This window comes from Carassius gibelio, chromosome B20 (assembly GCF_023724105.1).
Source record: "Carassius gibelio isolate Cgi1373 ecotype wild population from Czech Republic chromosome B20, carGib1.2-hapl.c, whole genome shotgun sequence".
Classification (NCBI taxonomy): domain Eukaryota; kingdom Metazoa; phylum Chordata; class Actinopteri; order Cypriniformes; family Cyprinidae; genus Carassius; species Carassius gibelio.
The window spans coordinates 27628571-27644424 of NC_068415.1; the positions used below are offsets into that span (position 1 = coordinate 27628571).

The window sequence follows — 15854 nt, forward strand, 5'->3', positions numbered from 1 at the left end:
TCATCATTAGCTCTTTTTTTTTTTTTTCATTCCAACAAAACTAAGACCAGCACCAGTCATTTACTGATGCATGTTCAGACACAGGAATGCATGGTTTTTTTTATACAAAGACAATCTTAATTTGAAGACATTATAATGTTATTTTAATTTGTTAAGTAATAATGATGACTAAAGGCAAAAAGATAGCTCTAACAATTTTATTAGAGCCCACATCAAAGGATGATTTTTTTTTTTTTTTACCATTTTGCAGTTGTCACCAATAATTTAACAGATTATTAAAAGATTGATGAATAGCTGTTCCTGACAGGCATTTATTCATGAATGAAGTTCATACAAAATGTTTGTCTTTGGTCTACTAAAAGATAAAGGACTTTACTGACAAGATGCGCATTTATTGTGCAGCCCAAGTTTGTTTGTTCATTTGACTTAAAGCTGTTCACCGCTAGTCATTTGAAAGCATAAGGAACTGTCTGAGGATAAGGAACAGCCAAAACCCTGGATATTTTAGGCAATATAGAAATCCTGGCAAGGGTATGTCCCAAAAAAATGGTCAATACATTCACCCTACATATAAGTGACCAAATCTCACGGTGCTTACATGGTTCATGTGAAGCATCTTTTACTGGGAACCGAGCTGAGACACTGCTAATGAAACACTGAAAACACAACAAATCATGAGCTTGCTCATGTGTAAATGAACAGTGTCACGCTGCAGACCAGACTATACTTATACACGAGTAAATTGCTACCCTTGCAATTCTTAGTCTCATTTGCTGCATTGGCAAATGTTAATTTTGCATTCTTCATGCAACTATTCATGAGCTTCAGAGCACTTGCCTAATTTTCGTTTTATTTTTTGAATGTCTCACAGTAATTTTCAGTTGCAGAATGTGACTAAACGGTACTGTAGAGCCCTGGGTTGATGACTCTTTTTGTAGCTTTGTCATATTTGTTACGCATGACATGTGCCTTCATACTCACATGTACAGAGTCCTTTTTGTTCCAGCACACTCCCTGCTTTAAAATGATATGAAAGAGATCTTTTCTTTTTTGTGTGATTTGGTACATAAGTTATGATCTGTTACATTCTCATTTTAAAGAACAAATGTGTGGACAAAAATCTACTTCTATCGGTTAATGTTTGGTTATCAGTAGCATATTGGTGGCTTAAAGCTGTGACTCTAGATTAGAGTCTAAACCCTAAATATTTTTTTTTCATGATGTTCCATAAAAAGAACTTATGGTGCCTTGAACACACAGGGTTTTTCACCTTTTCCCAATCATCAGTATATTGTTTTTGAACATTGTCTGCTCACCTGTTGTCAGGTGTTGGTCTTACTGCAGAGAGATACTTTTCTCCTCAATACCATACAGTAAGTGAGTGAATGATTGCCGTATTTCTGTTTGTGGTATGTCACAAATGCATGACACAGAAAGTCTATACTTCTGTATGCTGTGGGGTTTGCTGTGGTCATCTAAGCCATGAGTTCTGCTTTTAAATCCATTTAAACATGGATTAAACTACACTTAATAGACAGGAGATTCAGATTTCTTATAACAGTGGTAAAGCAAATGCTGTCAGTTAAAATGAATGATAATATACTGTGAATCTAGCAATAAATATTCTTACTTAAGAAAATATTACTATACCCTTATTTGTAGTTTGCAATTTAACATTTCAAATCACATGCACACACACACACAAAATGGTTTAAAGGGATAGTGATTATTATTTATACAGTACATGTAATCTTTTATGCAATAGTATATTTGTTCATGTTAATTTTTAAATGAATAAGCTACTTGATTTTATTTTAATACAATTAAAGAGTTTTAAGGTGTTAGGGTGTAAGGCATTGCTTTATTAATCACACCCACGGACATATTAAGAGTGGTCTTTTTTTTCACTGATCACAGGTAGAGAAGGATGATTTGCAGACTGCATGTGCTGTTAATTCTGTATCACACTTTTGGCCTTCGCTGTTTTTCTTTACAGAAGTGTGCAGAGCATGTGGTGTTTTAATAATCATTAGTTACAGTAAATGTTTTGTGGTCCGTAAACATGCTTTCTCTTTACATTTAGTGAGCTCCTTCAATCACTGGACATGTGTGACAATGATCCTGTGGCCATTGCCAGATGCTTTGTGATCAAGGTGAAGTTCAAGCTGAACCAGTGCCTTTCAAGGCTTTAGATTTTAGATTGTTGAGAAAAACTTTACTGATTTTGCTCTTCCTCCTTCCTTTAGCATGAATATTTTGACATCTACACACAATATTGCACCAACTACCCAAAGTAAGTTGCACTGAATGCCCAAAGTGACACATACTGTATTATGTTGAAGAGCTCCTGGCTAGATAGTTAAGATTAATGTGAATTTACTGCACCAAAGAAAAGCACCTGGTTTCTGTCTAATATGGGGGGGGGGGGGGGGTTAAAATATTACCTGGACATTTCTTGACAGGATTTATGAGATTCACACATGCATAGAATATTCATCAAACATTGTTAAACTGAATCAAAACCACCAATACATAATCGCTAGGTCTTCCTGTAGATGCTACTTCTGTTTGGAGCATTATGTATTTCCTTTGTAAACTTTGATGATTAATGAATTAGATGAGTTATCATCATCATCAGTGACATATGTGTTAGTGTGGCGTGCTGTGTTTTGACTGTTCATACTCTCTCCATAGCTCTGTGGCTGCTCTAACAGAATGCATGAGAAACAAAACTCTTGCCATGTTCTTCAGGGAGAGGCAAGCTACTTTAAAGCGAACCCTGCCTCTGGGATCTTACCTTCTCAAGCCTGTTCAGAGGATCCTCAAATATCATCTTTTGCTACAGGTTAGATGACCACTCTCAGGATAATACTTTAGAGAGTATAAAGGCTATAAATCACCTACCATGAGCAATGATTCCATTATCATGCATGGTCATTCATTTTTTTGTCAATTTCTTTCTCATTCTTGTATACATTCTTGTGCATTTGCAAGATATTTATCGAAAGAGCTATTTCATGGGTTCTTGAGCAAAATAGATCACAGATCTGTGTTACTAGGGTAAAAATACTAAATTGTGGATAGCCAAATGTAAAAACATAATAATCATTTAATCAAACTACAGCAGTGCCTCAGTAAACTTCCAATTGGTTTAAAAATGACTTAAAATTATGTAAAGTGAGACTAGAACAACCATTAAAATTAAAAAGATGAAATAATAAAAATCAAGATGTTGTCATTATTTATTTTACAATACACCCCCCCCCTCCCCCAAACAACAACTGTTTTAATTAAGGAACCAGGATTCCCAAAGACTTTGAATATCTTGATATATGAGGGAATCCCTTCTTTGTCCAGTAAATCACAAACAACTTGAAAATTATTGTTTTGTATTTATTTGGATGCTCTTTACATTGTAGGAGATTGCCAAGCACTTTGATCCACAGGAGGAGGGTTATGAGGTGGTGGAGGAGGCCATATACACTATGACTGGTGTTGCGTGGTATATAAATGACATGAAGAGAAAACATGAACATGCAGTCCGTCTACAGGTGAGCTTGCAAACACACGAGGAAGTTGTGTCACAAGCGTGATTGACTGCTCTTGTTTATATGCTCCCCATGTTTAGTAAAGATATTAACCAATTCATGATCTCTGTATTTCCATAATCAATCTCAGGAGGTCCAGTCTCTGCTCATAAACTGGAAGGGACCTGATCTGACTACATATGGAGAATTGGTTCTCGAGGGCACCTTTCGTGTCCAACGTGCAAAGAATGAACGTACTCTCTTTCTCTTTGACCGCATACTTCTTATCACCAAACGCAGAGGAGAACATTACGTCTATAAGACACACATCTCGGTATGACTTTATCTGTTTTCATAGAGAAATACTTAGTTTTTCATTCCTTTATTGTCTGATCAGTCAGCACTAATGTAGTGTGAAGCCTTTACATCTTATGCATTTTAAGAGGTGAATAAGAGGTAATGCCTCTTGTTTGGTGAAGCTGCCATTGTAATTTCTCTTGTATCTCTTCACTTACTGCAGTGCTCAACACTCATGTTAATTGAGAGTGCCAAGGATTCCCTGTGCTTCAGTGTCACTCATTACAAGCATCCCAAACAACCTCATTCTGTCCAGGTATGTCTTCAGTGATTTACGGATTAGAAAATCATTATTTTCTGAATGCTGTGTAACATTTATTCCATTTCTACAAAAAAGTTGAAATCTTTAAAAGACTTCTGTGTTGAAAATCATTGTTAACATATTTGTTTTTTAAATATGCTTACAGACAAATCATGTGCAAATTAATTACTTAAAATCCTTGCTGCAACACCATTGTACTAAATATAGCCTTAAAAATGTTGTTTGAAACAGCCCATTTACTACTGTTAAACATGTAACCAATCCCATCAACTTGTGAAGCTTTTTATATAATTAGCAAAGCATTTCTACTGAAGTATGTTGATAATAAGAAGGGAACATTGTTTGTGTAGGTCCTGTCCTTACTGGTGTCCCACAGGGCTCAGTTCTTTGTCCCTTGTTCTTTACCATTTATATTAACCCACTTGGCCAGCTTTTATGCTCTCTTGACCTTAACACTCAGATTTATATACACTCAAAAACTGTTAAAAAATTTTCTACTGTATTTTTTGAGATTATGGATATGGATGGCTAATAATTTTCTGTTAAAGCGCTTTTTGGCTCTCCCCATCAGCTGCGTAGATCCTCTCAAGAATCTCTCACTGTGACTTTTTTATTTTTTTATTTCTCTTAAAGCTGCGGTAGGGAACTTTTGACGCTCTAGCGGTTAATAAACAGAACTGCTTGCGTCTTGCGGAAGAACATCGTAGGCGGAACTACTTCTCTCTGTTTATGTCTATGAAGAATCACAAAGGTACTGGGTTACTCCGCCGCGGTTTCCCCGAAGCTATCTAAAATAGTCCGAATATAAACACTTATTATAGGTGCACCCTAGTGATTCAGGACAAGCCAAAAACACGGTTTGGAAAATGGATTCATGGTGTACTCACTTATTATATAAATTTTTCTACATTTTGAACACAAACAAAGTTACGGACCGCAGCTCTGATTGGTTATTTTTTACCGGGAGCGCATGACTTTCTGCAAATGGCAATAGGACACTGGGAGGAGCCAGAGGAGCTTGATTTTTTTCACAGATTATCTGTCTCATATTCTACTGTCAGGACATAATGACAGGTTTAATAAATATGTAAAAAATATTTTTTTACAAAAGTTCCCTACAGCACCTTTAAAACAGAGCTTTGCTTGAGGAATGATAGGGCCTTTTTATCCTATACTCCAGAAATCTGGAACTCTCCCCCGGCTGAGATTAGGAATGAAAATTCATCAGGCATTTTTGAATATCATCTTAAATCATTTTATTTTAGAATAGCTTTTACTTTGTTTATCTGCTCTTTTTGTAAATTTTGTTGTTTGTTATATTTAAAATTGAATGTTTTAATGTTTACAAAGTGCAAAGCACTTTGACAGTAATTTTTTGAATTGCTGTACGAAATAAACGTATTATTACCATTATTGTTACCATTTTTATTACCATTCTGATATCACCTTGTAGACAACCCTGTTTAAGTCACTCTTCCTCTTCTTCTTCGTAATTATTAAATTTATTAATAATTATAAATATAAAATTATAAATAAATAGATTAATCTTAAAAAACTGATTAAAATTGCCACTTTTTAGCATTTACTACTTCAGTTATCAAAGTAAAAATGGAGCAGGTAGTCTGATCTAGTTGGATCTTAAAAACTCATGCTTACTATGAGCTGTCTGTTCAGTGTTCATGTTTTTTTCCCCTCCTTGTAAGCATATGGGTTATTGGGTTTGAGTGATATAATTTTAAAATATATTATTTTCCTATTGTTTTTATGATTCTACAACTTCTTAAATGCAGTATCTTATTTTCACTAGGCTAAGACAGTGGAGGAAAAAAAATTATGGGCTCATCATATTAAACGGCTTATTCTAGAGAACCATCAGGCTGTAATACCACAAAAGGTATGCAATGAATAAAAAAAAAGTTTTGTATTTAAAATATGTAAAATTATTATGGGCAGATAATTATTTGGTGTTTCTCTTTTAGGCAAAGGAAGCAATCTTGGAGATGGATTCTATTTGTAAATATTTCTTACCAATCATGAACATAATTTCATATCCTTTTTCTATTTTTTATGAAAAAAAAAAAATGTAATGGGCCTATTTTGACGGACAACTTTTTTTGTCTTTTTTTTCAGACAGAAAATATAAGTACAGTCCTGAGAGGCTCAAAAAGTCTGCATCTTGTCAGTCAGAGGAGTTTTCTAACTCTAGACAAGGCCGGAGACAGTCAGGTAGGTTCCCACTCTTAGTCTTGGTCTTAACTTATCTTTTAAGTGATACCCTCCAATTTTACATAGTTGGTCTTCTACTTCATCTTTCAACAGAACCATCTAAAGAGATCCTAAAGAACACTGAAGGTAAATCTCCAAGTGTCCATTCTGTTTTAACTTTAAGTAAAGATATTTTCCTATAAATTTAAATAAAAAAAGTGTTAGCTGCTGGCATGTAATAATGATAGAGTGGGATCAGACACTAGTGAAAAATGTGTCTGTTTCTTGTGTAGTAAAACATTTAAATTGTATTATTAACTTTAATTTAAGCAGAATGCTCAACTGAAAAAAATAACCCACACAATCTGAATGTCGGTACTCAAGTGTCTCAAAAATTACAAAAACATTAAAACCTAAAAAAATCCATGTTATCTAGCATTATTTGAGAGTGTTACAAGTATATTGTGCTAAATTGAAATTCAGAAATTCTGCAAAGTATGGCTAATTTCACAAATGTGCTAACATTTTGGTAATAAGAAAAGAAGTAATGTTATAAACACTGTTGATAAAAAATGCCTTCAAATTTACTAATATTCTCTTTCTTTTATCTGGCTGATGTCTGGGTGACTTCTTCAGTAATACTAAAGGTAAGAAGCCATTAAATCAACCAAACCACACATGCAGAAGTGCACAAATTATGCTATTTTTATTTAATGTGTTGTTTACTTTGTGGTCCACAAGATGTGTACAAGTACAAATACTGACAAATAAATTAAAACTCTCAAGAAGTAGTAAAAGTAATAATGTTTATAATGACTAGGTAAAAGTAAAAAAGTTTCCAATTAAAAAACTACTCAGTGAGTTACCAGATAGTAAGTATCTGCTAAGGGCAAGCAAGATGATGGTAAAGTGATCATGGTGAAGTCAGTTACATGTATGGCCTAAAGGATGAATCTCTGTACATGCGTGAGGAATGATGTCAGAATATTGGAACATGGAGTGAACAGTTGGCCAATTTAAAGGTCTATAAAGGAATGGAATAACCTTCAGAATGTGATGACCAATCAGAATTTAAGCCTGCTTTAAAGTGTTTAAAGAACATTATCAATCTTTATGTGAATGCGCCTTTTTTCAAAATGCTAAATTTGTACTCGATTGAGATGTACCCATCATTGAACCTACTTCAAAAAGTACATTTTTTAAAAACTTACTTAAGTAGATGAATCAAAGTAAAATGTAGTTAGAGTGATGTCAAAGAACAGCTTGTGAGAAGTAGGACACCTTTTTACCCAAAAGAAGATATTCTTTTTTTTCTTGGTTTGGGTCATTTCCTTACATCTCCTAAGAAGAAATCTTTGTGACTTCATGCCCCAGCATTCTGACAGTGAGGGGGCATTGGCCGCTGACGGGTGGCCTTTACAAGCCACTGCAAGCGATAGCTCTCTTGGTTTATGCAAGTCTTCAGCTGAGAAACCTGTTGCACAAGACGAATATTCTCCTGAAGCCCTGATTCCCAGTGATTATGAGGAACCCATCCGTGCATCACCGTCTCTAAAGGCCAGACTGATGCAGGAGAATGGAGATGAAGCAGAAGGGGAGGGAAGTGACTCTGACGATATTCTAATGGAGGACAACCAGGTAGCTGACTTTGCCAGTTCAATGTTGGCTGCCATTTCCTGCTGGCACTATAGAGCCCGAGCTTTGCTTTCCATGGACTTCACAATGGTGAGGTTCCCTGCCACCAAGGGGATTCTGTCATACCCCAGCCTGACCTGCAACATGACCTGCATGTCTCCCAAACCTCCCGCCATATTGCATGTGCTCTCACAGAATGCCTCAATTCACTAACAGCTCACACGGCATAAGCAGAAGCTAACGTTGTAGCGCTTCAAACAATACTAGAACTAAACAAACTTTAACAAACTAGTAACAGGTCAACACATAAAGCATAGTACTTCATTAATTTTCTCACTGTATTGCTTGAATGTCAGTTTGTTAAATGGTTATGATTGTTAATGATTAATTAATTATTGTTACAGTTTTTTTTCCATTTGTTTTTGCATTATAATCAGTATTAATGGCTTTATTGAAAAGCAGGCATTTACTGACACATTTAAAATTTCCTGGGGCCTCCATTATATCTAACCATGCTTGATATGACAAGAGTCTAGCAATAATTTGTCTATGCACAGTTGCACACTCAACATGTAAATGGGGTGTGATGTGACACAGTCAGAAATGTTCTCTCTGTTTGCCAGCACTATAATTTTTACAGAATAATGCACTGCAACTAAGGAATGTACAGCTGAAGAACACGTTCCTTGAATATATTATGACCAATGCAAGGCTTTACCAGAAAACATGCTTTTCATGGCTTTCCATAAGGAATTAAGGGATTTAATACATGAGGAGTATTAATTCAGGTTCTGTGAGATTTGTGTGTGTACGTGGCTCTCAAATGAAAAAGTCAAAAGGAAGTGAAAAATAAAAAAAACTTGGTTGGGGGGAAAAAATCTTTAAAATGGATGAGATAGCTTTTATTGCATGTCGCTACATTACGTTGTGTCTGGTTAGGACATGATGAACACTCACTTTCATATCGTACCCCAGTTTTCAGAACATTTTTCAAATGTTCAATGGTGATTTTAATTCAACTAAGATGTGCATGTAATAGCGGTTGTTCTGTTCACTGCATTAACGTACTATTAAGATCTGTTATTTTGAAAGTAGTTCTGAACTAATGACCAAGCCCAGATGGAAGCTGTGTGCATCGAATTACTCAGAAAGCTCCAGATTTTCACATCATTCACAAAGTGCTACATATTCTCCACCTTTTGTGTTTTTACTGTTATATATAATATATAAGAATACACATTTTCTTCCCAAAATCAGCATGGAAAAGTCTGATTTCATCTGGGCTTTCTAATGACTCTAACTTTAACTTAATATTGATGTCTAAATTATTGTTTTACTGTTTGATACTTGTATTGCCTATATAACACTGTAAATATTTATTGAAAGTTAATTGATTTGTCAAAAATCCTTAAAAAAACATGTTTTTATGTTAGGAGGAAGGGGGGTGTGAGGACATTGGGAACAGTTTTAAAGGAGAAAATAGCCCATCAGTTGAACAGGTGGAGGCATATCTCAAGGATGGAAAATATATCTCAGAACAGGTTAGTTGTTTAATTAAAATAGTTTGATTGATTTTAGCAAAATTGTATTAGAATTAGTACTTTACACCTAGGACTAAAATTCTACTTACTGATTGTTTCAACTCTGACATGTGTTTTTTATCTTGAGCTGGTTGGCAATACTCAAGCTGTATTTGAAACAAATCCAGAGATAAATAAAATTAGCTTTTAACTGTATCTTGATTTTTCCTTTTTGCACTCAAGGACAAATCACAACACCTGGAAATAGCCTCTTGCTGGGGTTCCACTGAGAAATTGAAGCCAGATGAGTTTTGTGATCCAGAGTCCAAAGAGATTGACAAGCAGGTCCCAGATATTCAGGATCTGGAGTCAGCAAGAGTCAAAGATGATCAGAAAGGTCCTAAAGAAGAGGCCTCATCTCTGTTACAGCAGGAAGACACTCCTGGTGAGTCTTCAGAGGAAGAGGAGGATGTAGAAGAGAAACCAGACTCCAATAGCATCCTACCCTCATCTGTGCTTGATAAGGCCAGTGCCATTGCTGAACACTTTGTGTGTAGTGCACGGCGTAGTAGCGTCAGCACAGAGGAAATGCGTTCCCTCGGTTGCGTATCTCCACATCTTCCCATCAGGACCGGGAGCACTCTAAGTCTAGGAGATGCCCATGGTAGCCAACAGGCTAGCACCTGCTCCGAATCACATGGAGTTCCACTGACCCAGGAAACCCTTGCATCAGTAGACTTCATGATCGGATCATCAGGGGAGGAAAGTCTCTTTGACCCGGATCGAAGCATCTACAAAAGAAGGGATTCCGTGCTTTCCAAGCAAGAACAACTACTCATTGACAAGATTAGAAGCTACTATGAGAATGCAGAACACCAGGATGCTACATTTAGCCTAAAGCGTAGAGAGAGCCTCACTTACATTCCAAGTGGGCTTGTTAGAAATTCAGTTAGTCGTTTAAACAGCATTCCTAAAGATAAAGGCCTTGCTCTAGAGAAGACCACCAGTACATCTGGACCTGTTACAGATCATAACTCACTCACAGAATCTCTTTTGGTTACATCGGCTCTTTCAAAGACCAATACAAATCCAGCTACCCTGGAACAACCTGTTATCGCCGCTTCCACAGATTTCTCTAGGCATGACGGAAACATAGACATGTTTGACTCTAATGTAGATGGTTCCATTAAACCTCAGTCGATAGATGGGAGTCATGAGGAAGAGGTTTTCCGTCCCTCCTCTGAAATGATTAAAGTCTGGCAAGATATGGAAAAAGAGGTCACTAGATGTCAAGGGGACCTCAAAGCACTGAGGCCCAGAGAAATTCCTTATTTTAAAGGGAACAGTCCTAGCATTTCCAGGAAGGATCCAAACCAGAGAAGAAAGACAGAATCCAAAGGCAGAGATGGACTGACTATGTTTGAAGATTCAGATCTGAGCACTATCAGAGAGGAGTCCTCTACACCATTAGCTTTTAAGGATAAGGAAAACCATGAAGCCAATGAATATGATGACATCAGACCCAGACAATGGGATGTTGAAGATAGACCCCTTAGAGCTCTCGCTCCCCGAGTTATCCAGTTGAGAGCAGAAACTGAAGATGATAAAGACACAGGAGCTCAGTCAGCAGAAGACGCAGATTTGTCCCAAAACAAAGTTTTCCAACTTGCAAGGAAATTCAGTCAACGTGTCAAGTGCACACAGCCAATGTTGAGACAGAGGAGTCAGGAGTCAGGAGATACATGGTTGGCCAAGAGGAACCTGCTTTCGGTGGTTGAAGAAAAGCCAGAGAAAGAGGCCAAAGGTAAGATGGATGCTATTTCACTATTATATGTTCATCAAAAAAAAAAAAAGTCTTTGTATGAAACAGCATTTTCAACTAACTTTACTTCCATAGCGAAACATATTTCAACATTGATTGACTGGATTGCGACAAGTTAGTGTTCAATGCCTCAATGGAGCCAACTACAGTATAAGAACCTGTGAGATGGCTGATAAAACTTTAAAGGGGTCATATGATGTTGCTAAAAAGAACATTATTTTATGTATTTGGTGTAATGAAATGTGTTTATGCGGTTTAAGGTCACACATACTGTACATTATTGTTTCCCCTCTATGCCCCGCCTTTCTTAAACACGTCATTTTTACAAAGCTAATTGTTCTGAAAAGTGAAGTGTGCTCTAATTGGCCAGCTATCCAGTGCATTGTAATTGGCCGAATGTTACACCCCTCACCATACTGTGATGCCTTGTCCCGATCAGAACATGGGTGCAACATGCCAAAAACAATAAAACCCATTACAAACGAGCCATTTGTTGCATCCAGCGGGGACATGATTATGGATTATAATGATTTATACTTTGTTTTTACGTATTGTGTTGCATTGCGCTGTGTAAACATAAAACCATGTCTGCATTTGTGATCAGAGAAATGACAAACAAGTGCTACTCACTTCTCAAAACTCAAGTTTGAATCATCAGTGGCAAATCCTTTAAATATGTAAACGTACTTACAGACTGTGAGTCAGAACAACCAGCATTGTAGTCTTCTCTTCCAGGCTCAGGAAACAGTCCTCCTCCATAAAATGCACTGCACACATCTGAAATTTTGGTTAACTGCACACTATTAATCATTAATTAAGCATTAGTAAACAGATAATTCATAATTTATAAAGCATTAATAGACATTAATAAGCAGTTTATAAATACAGGTATAAATGCTAATATTCTATTTAAAAGCATATCTATAATGTGTTTAATAATTGTATTTTCATACTTTATTCATGATCAATTTATCATTTCTCAATGAAGTATAGCATTATTTACAAACCAGTTATTTAGGAGTTGCCAGTGATTTATAAGATCACAAGAAATGTAGTAAATTCAGGTAGTTATAAAGCATTTAGTAATGGTCAGTTAACTATTTATGTGAGCTCATCTAAAGTAAGGACTAGTTATGCCTTGTAAAGCATTTATAAAGGATATTTAAAGGCTCAGTTATCTTCTAAACAAAAAAAAATGGAAACAAACACAACACAGTGATACAGAACATATAAATATTAACAGCCTTTAAATCTCATTTGTAAAAGCTTTACAAGGCATAAATAGTCCTCACTTTAGATGAGCTCACAAAAATAGTTAACTAACAACTACATATGTTTTATAACTACCTGAATTAACCCTAATTTACGGTAGAAATACATGTTAATGAACCATTTATTAACACTATAAGTAACTATTACTATATGTCTGAATAAAAAGATGTATGAATGCACATTTAAATAATTTATTAATCATTTACTTACAATTTCTAAGTGATCTTATGAACCAATTACAACTCCTTAATAACTGGTGTGTAAATAATGCTATACTTAATTTAGAAATGATAAATTGATCATTAATAAAGTATGAAAAAAACAATTATTAAACACATTATAGATGTGGATGCTTTTAAATCAGGTATAAAGCATTTATATCTGTATTTATAAACTGCTTATAAATGTTTATTAATGCTTTATAAATGATTAATTAACTGTTTCCTAATGCTTAACTAATGATTAATAGCATGCAGTTATTATAAAGTGTTACCCAGTTGTTAAAACAACTAAACCACGTATTTCTAGTTATGTCCTCTTTTGGAAGGCCAAACAACGTATTTACTACAGTGATAATCAAAGTGACACCTTCTTTATTTGCATGAACATTTGAGTGGTGTTAAATCTTCCAACATATTGACTTAGAACATTGGCGTGTTTAAACGAGGTGTTTTAGTAGGGTGTAGTTGACTTAACTTTTATTAAAAAAAATTGGGGGGGTTGATACTTTAGTCTTAGCAACTTGAGGGATATTATCTATTCACTAACAATTTGTCAGTTTCGTGTCAGTTTTTTTTTTTATAAAATGAGGTGCAGAAATTCTTTGTGAGATTAAATTTTTTATATTTTGTATATAATTACATCAAATTATCTGCTCCACTTACATTTGTTATTTTGTGATTAACAGTTAAAGCAGACTCGATGCTCTTTTTGGCTCCATATGATCAGCCTGATTACGATGGAGATGAGAAGACCCAGGTTATGACTCCCAGCCCAGACCACACTTCTAATTCTGTCAGAAGCCCAAAGGTCTTGTCTCCACACCTGTCCCATTCCAGGAGTCCTCTTAGTCCACCACCTGAGAGCTTCAATTGGCCGGATGTCCGTGAACTTTGCTCAAAATATGCACACCTCGGAAGCTCGTCTGCTCTGCCACCAGTAGGCCGAAGTCATTCTGTGGAAGAAAGACTGTTTGACAGCAGTTCAAGAAGACGTTCTAGCTGCTCTTCTAGCCGCTTGGTCACCTCTAACTGCTCCACAGACTCCTCAGTTTACAAGTTTTATCCAGGAGCTGGAGAACCAGGAGAATTGCTGACTCGGACCCAGCGTGCAGGTTCTCTGGACCAAAAATTGGGTAGTTTGTACTTGAGTGGTCTTCAGAGTAAAAATGCCAGCAGTGGCTTCTATGTCTCCGCTCAAGCTACTCTTCCAAATCAGAAGAAAATAATTGTGGTTGAGAAAGTACCTGAGGTTACACCACCAGTAGAGATGGACCAGTCAACACAAGAGTGCAAGAAACAGGAAATCACAACAGATGTAACGGATGACAGCTATGTCCAAATTCGTTCACCAACATCTCGAGAGAAGATCTCAATCAAGGCTGTCATTGACCGCTGTCGGGCATATCAAGAGTCGGAGGAATACCGTTTGAGGGAAGATGGAGGATCTAAGGCAGAACCCTTACCTAAGATTGAAAGGTGCAAAAAAACTGAGGACGCTTCATCCTATAGCGAACAATTAGACAATGCTGTTAAAAATGCACTTGATTCTGAGAAAAAGGCTGAATCTAGTCAACACGGTGTTGTCAAGAATCTCAGAGAAAAATTCCAAAATATAAGATAAAAATCTTTTTTTGTTTTATGAATGAAATACTTGCTTCTTTAATTTCTCTGATGTTTTATGTCTTCACCACTGAAGACAAATGTGTACAGTATGGTCAGCATATATCATGCTGTAGCCAAATCACCTGGCAAATTTAAGCCTCAGAACTAATATTCTTTACATTTTCTGCTATTCTGTGGTATTATGAACACTGTATGATCATGTGGCCTGCTAATGTTGAGAAACCTGTGGATTTTAATGGTCTAAATGTCAGGGAGAAAGTGTAAATATTGTTGTACAGTTTGTGTTGTACATTCACTCTTTCTGTTATAACATTTACATATTTGACATAGCAGATATACATGTATGTATTTGGTAGTCATTTTACATAAATTACTTTCTTGTTTATAAATATTTACATTTTGGGTAAGGTATTATTTCAATTACGGTAATGTCATATTTGAGCTAAGGATTTCTTTAGCAAGAGATAAAGTCTAGTCTATACTACAAAACAAGCCCTAGCAGAGTAGCATAATTCATCTAGATTCTTAATGTAACAGACCATTTGAAAACAAGGTTTTATTTGTTTTATTTTACTTTTAACTGAAAGACTTTTTAAAGTTTTCTTTAGTAAATGTCGTGCACGGAACAGAAGTTGTTCCCCCCTTTTTATCTAAACCTAGTCTTTGACTAATGGATTTAGGCATAGACCCGTTTTGTCCAGGAGACTAGATCTGAATGTTGTTTTTTCTTTTTCTTTGTTCTTCTTTTTTTTTTAAAGCTTGCACCAATGATGTTACTTAAGCTTATTTTAAGATTTGTTGTCATCTTCACAACAAATCAGATTTTTAACATCAGGTTTTGAGGAATGTCACAATTACAAGACAAATATTAACCCTACATGTTTTAGCATCTGAAGCACTGTTGGTTTAGCAGTCTGTAATAACAGATCAATGTGTGGTCACTGTGTGTGTCTGTTATTTATTAAGATTCTATAAATCTCCATATCTGTCTGACTTATTACAGATGCATCATTAAATACTTGTAAAAGTGAAAATTCTCTCCATAATAAAACCAAAGAAAATTCAACTTGCAGACTTGAACATTTTTATGTCATGTCCCATGTAAATGACTTTAGTCTTTAGGCCTCAAAATCAAAGAGTTGTTTTATCTTAATTCAAATCATATATAGTCACTCCAGCAATATTTATGACTCATTTTATGTATCTGTCATCCTTCTGTTAGAATACAATTTAATACAGAACTGTTAACAGTTTTAATAACTGATTTTGGGAATCTTGAAAAACATTTGTATACTGGACAAAACAGATGGGTTCTGGTAAAGATATATAAGTAGCACTATTTGATTAAAATACATTCTTTCTATTATTTTTTAATACTTATATTTGTAGTATTAAAGAAAGAACGTATAC

General features: G+C 35.5%; 1 protein-coding gene across 2 annotated transcripts in view; it reads left to right on the forward strand.

The window, feature by feature from the left end:
* LOC127984099 (pleckstrin homology domain-containing family G member 3) overlaps positions 1–15510 on the forward strand; it is a 51336-nt gene extending 35826 nt beyond the window's left edge. For both annotated transcript variants that reach the window (XM_052586577.1, XM_052586576.1), the window contains 14 exons: positions 2084–2153; positions 2247–2293; positions 2695–2845; positions 3420–3551; positions 3679–3861; positions 4048–4140; positions 5954–6040; positions 6126–6159; positions 6277–6372; positions 6466–6498; positions 6988–6998; positions 9420–9527; positions 9750–11310; positions 13508–15510. In XM_052586577.1, the coding sequence (XP_052442537.1) occupies positions 2084–2153; positions 2247–2293; positions 2695–2845; positions 3420–3551; positions 3679–3861; positions 4048–4140; positions 5954–6040; positions 6126–6159; positions 6277–6372; positions 6466–6498; positions 6988–6998; positions 9420–9527; positions 9750–11310; positions 13508–14442 (3541 nt within the window). In that variant the 3' untranslated portion in view covers positions 14443–15510. The remainder of the gene's footprint in view (positions 1–2083; positions 2154–2246; positions 2294–2694; positions 2846–3419; positions 3552–3678; positions 3862–4047; positions 4141–5953; positions 6041–6125; positions 6160–6276; positions 6373–6465; positions 6499–6987; positions 6999–9419; positions 9528–9749; positions 11311–13507) is intronic.
* Positions 15511–15854: the final 344 nt, after the last annotated feature.